The following is a 4350-nucleotide window of genomic DNA, read 5'->3' as shown; positions in this document are numbered from 1 at the left end:
TGATGCCTTACCTGCGTCATCTCTCAAATGGAACATAAAGACGTGATTTACTAGGAAGATATTCACTGGAAGCACCCTCTCATTGCTTCGTGAAATTGATATTACAATATTCAAACGAGTATACATTTAATTTCGTGTTAGATGCTGAGAATTAACTTAATTCCATATTTTTGTATAAAACACTCGTTAAAATGGATGCATGTCGATGCAGGGTTCTGAGGACAAGTGTTTCGACAAGCGACTGACTTGGAAGCAAATGCGAGAAGTTCTTTCTGGTAAGTATGCTGTTTGTTTGTTTGTTATTAAACGTCTCCCTCAGCAATATTCCAGCTTTATGTCGGCGGTCTGGAAATAATCGAGTCTGGACCAGACAATCCAGTGATCAACATCATGAGCATCGATTTACGCAATTGTGATACGATGACATGTGACAACCAAATCAGCTTGCCTGAAATTATTGCTTTGTTTGACTCTTCAGTTCTTTTACGGCCTGATTTCTGGTTTAAGTTTTAGTTTCATCTTAGAAATCAACACATAACGAAATCCAAGAACACTTAAAACATGGATAATGACATACACTCTATGTAGTAAATACACTCTAATTCGTGTTGAACATTGGTGTTAAGTGCTGTTTTCCACAAACACCAAGTCAAAAAGGGCAGTGTAGGTTCATGTATCGCATAATGTACATGGTATTATCTAATGCTGTGTGCATATTTCAGAGCTCATTTCAAGTTCAACGTTCATTCAAGGAAAACTGTTTTGAGACATATGCCATTTTTGTTTTTTCACCCAATGCATGTTTAATGTTTTTTTCAGACTGGAAAGTCTTCGAACGTTTTGTGGAGAAGATTGTGTCTCGGAGAGTAACAGATACCGAATGTCTTGATTATTACAAAAACGAAGTGAACAACAAAAAGGAAAAAGACACGACAGGCACGATCAGATATTACCGATACAGAAGAATGGAAGAAGATAGGGAAGGGTCTAAGGAATACACAGATAGACATGAGGGAGAAGAATTTGAAGAACTCTGGGGCCACACAGTTCTACATTTAGTAGTATGTGCTAATAAGACAAAAACAGCTACAGCAATTTTGGAAGATACCCAGGATCTTATCGACACCGACATTGGTGCTTGGCCCGATACGAGGGACGCTTACAAAGGACTGACACCCTTCCTCATTGCAGTTGCCCAGGGTAATGATCTCTTGGTAAAACTCATGCTGGAAAAGGTTTCAAAGAAGCAATGTGACTGGATTGGTAAACGAATGAACGGAACTGTATTCATGGGGCAGTTACCGTTCCACACGGCTGTCTTGTGCTACATGAACGACTCAAACAAATACGATACATACAGGGAACCAGAGAATAGATTTGTGAAAATCATGGAATTACTTGCGGAAAAAGCGGATGTTTTCAAAGAGCAGAACTACAGAGGAGATACAGTTCTCCATAGCATCATGCGATTTGTAAACTGCTTCCCTGCGTGTGAGGAACGCACAGTAGACATGATGTCATATTTGGAGTCATTAATGGAAAAAACGGCAAGGGATGCTGGAGAAGATGTTATTGACTACAAAAAAAAGCTATTTTTTACACAAAACAAAAATCACATGACAGCACTTCAGCTTGCAACAGAAAGCGGTCACATTAAACTGTTTGCCTACTTATTCAAAGTTAAAGGAGTCTATCTCATTGAACATCCCCACGATGAACTCTACGAGATACGACGCTTTGATGTGACTGAGATGGACAAAATTGCATTGATTGAAGCTCAGAAGCCTCTGTCTGTGGAAGCTCAGAAGCCTCCACCACCGACGGACAAAATGGGGTCTGACGATAAAAAGGTATACCCAGGGTATAAACAGACACACTCCCCTGGATCCACAGATGCCAGGTCAAATGACGTTGAACGTGACAAGGGAAGTGGTCAACCCAGAGTTGAAAACGGTTCCTTTGCTAACAATTTTGTTGCTGAGCTACTCTGTTGTCAGAGACTACCAGTGGCAACTGAACTGGTTCGTGGAGATGTTTTTGAAGAAATGGTTCGTCGTAAAATGGATGCATACGGGTGTCCCTTACTGTTTCTGGGTTTATTCCACGTCTCTCTGATTTGTTTGCTGTGTGTGTATGTTGTTGCCAGAGCTGGTGTTACTGAAGGAATATACTGGCCAAGTGGATTTCTTGAATTCTGTAACATTCTTACTTTTGTATGTTCTATTTTGTACTTTGTACAAGAATTCCCACTTCGAGTTTGGTTTGCGAAGCAACCATTTGCATGGACAGCGGTGCACCACAATGTTGTGTATAGGGTTACCTTTGTCCTGTTTGCTACTTTTTTATTTGCTGACTTTATATTTTACAGGATACCTAATTCACTTTTTGCTGACTACAAAAGCACGTTTCTTGTGTTGGCTATAATTGTAGGTACATGGCCAATATTGTTCTTCCTGCGATTATTCAGACGTTTCAGTGTGTATGTTGTACTTTTGAATGAGGCTTTGTTTACAGCTGTGGTGCCGTTTGCCGTCTTAATCCTGATGCAGGTGTTTGTTTTCACGGCTTGCATGCATGCATCGTTTCTACACAATGAAGCAAATGCTACTGTTGTAGATGACTTTTCAGATTACGGTATGTCATTGCTTACCATGGGTAAACTGATGGTTGGATTAACAGAAATTGATCAGCTGCTGAAATCCCGCGAAGATGGGATAATATTATTTCTCTTTGCTCTGTTTATATTGATCATCTTTCTGCTGATGATCAATGCCCTCATAGGCGTAATGACCAATCGATTTCAGGACACCCAAACAAACAATGAAATGGTTTGGCGGTTACAAAAGCTATCAGTCATCATCTTTATTGAAGGTTGGTATTCTGAACTGACCTCAAAACTACCAAATAGATTCCCAAGGCTTGGGGTTGATCCTGAAGTATCAATTGGTGAAAATACAGATGAAGGCATCCAATCAGCTGCTGGTGGCTACTCTCAAAAGAGATTTGTGATGTCTTACAGGAAGGTTCGAAGCAATACAGCAGATTATCCAGCAAATACTGAGCATATTCTCCGAAAACAGGTGAAAAAGAGCGAGGAACTTAATACTAAAATGGATAGGTTATTGGATTTCCAAGAGTCCGAGAGTTATGATGGAACCAGAGCCTTGCGAATTTACCATTATCAGTACTAGTTCATACGCGAGCACTGGTGCGATGGCACTATCAACAAACTCACCAAGCCGGCTCTTCAGTATTGACCACACGTCAGAATGCGGCAGATGTGACTACTTTATGATACCATTATATGCCAGAGCGAGCGGTTACCTACTCAAACAAACAACCCCCCACCTGAAGGCTATCTGTATTCGGAATCTTCATGATGTAGTCGAAAAGAAAGAATCGTCTCTTTGTTCAACAGATACATTTGATATAAATTAACGGGAATTTGTTTTGATATTCTAATTTTAGAATTTACAATTTTAGAACTCTTTCTTTGATATTGGTTTAGATTCCACAGAATGTAGAATATTCTGTCTGTGTTGTAATAATCTCTTAATAGATACATTTTTTATGGTATATGTATTCTGTTATTCTGGTTTCTTTTGTTCCAAACAACAATCTGAAAGCCACGCAACATGTTTTCTGGATCAAATTGAATATGGAAGCAATGACGCTATTTATATGAAAAACAAATAACACAAAGATCCATAGTTAAAACACCTTTGATATCAGCTGCGGACATAAGTACACATGGAGATGAATCAGAAACATTGTTTAACGTTGGACAGAAAGCGTGGAATTCGTGGGTTGTCAGCACTATACACAAATTTAGTGTTTGTGGGTTTTATCAGTGTAGAAAAGGACTATACGTTTATATCATTTCTAGCTGCCACTCTGCGGTTTACCATTACAAGGGATACTTATTTCACAGCTTCATCCACGTTGGATCTTTCAAATAGAGTTCATTTGCATTTAATCTTTTATTTTGTAAGAAAAAATGGAATGAATTACAAAATTTTGATTGATATGTTCTGTAAATAGATCTGTTATTACAGAATTAGTAGATTAAATTAGCAAACTTGTATTGTTAGTGGCTCTATCCTCAAAGGGAGTTAAATTATTGTAAAATTATTGTCCTCCTGAGGGGGTATATAAAACAAGTCTTTCATTGTAAATGTAAGGCTACAAGGTTTTTAATCGTAGAATGTATGTCACATAAATTTGTGGTTGGCTTTGTCTATAATCGCCAATAGCTGAGGGGATGGTGTAAATCCAGCTAGGGTCCATGCAGGTAGAAAAAGTACTGAAAGTTCCCATGGTCTCTAGAATTGTGATCTATCTTCAGTTGTT

The 4350-nt window shown here is 38.7% G+C and overlaps 1 protein-coding gene across 1 annotated transcript; it reads left to right on the top strand.

Annotated features, from left to right (window-relative positions):
* The first annotated feature begins 215 nt into the window (after nucleotides 1-215).
* On the top strand, nucleotides 216-3907 carry LOC124279545 (transient receptor potential cation channel subfamily V member 4-like). Its single transcript, XM_046715363.1, has 2 exons — nucleotides 216-275; nucleotides 820-3907. Exons 1-2 carry the CDS (start codon nucleotides 257-259, stop codon nucleotides 3189-3191), a joined length of 2391 nt encoding a protein of 796 aa, XP_046571319.1. The 5' UTR covers nucleotides 216-256; the 3' UTR covers nucleotides 3192-3907.
* Nucleotides 3908-4350: the final 443 nt, after the last annotated feature.

This window comes from Haliotis rubra, unplaced genomic scaffold (assembly GCF_003918875.1).
Source record: "Haliotis rubra isolate DU_JTF1 unplaced genomic scaffold, ASM391887v1 Scf252, whole genome shotgun sequence".
Lineage (NCBI taxonomy): Eukaryota > Metazoa > Mollusca > Gastropoda > Lepetellida > Haliotidae > Haliotis > Haliotis rubra.
The sequence above is the reverse complement of the archived record's forward strand: the minus strand, read 5'-3'. Positions and strand labels throughout refer to the sequence as shown.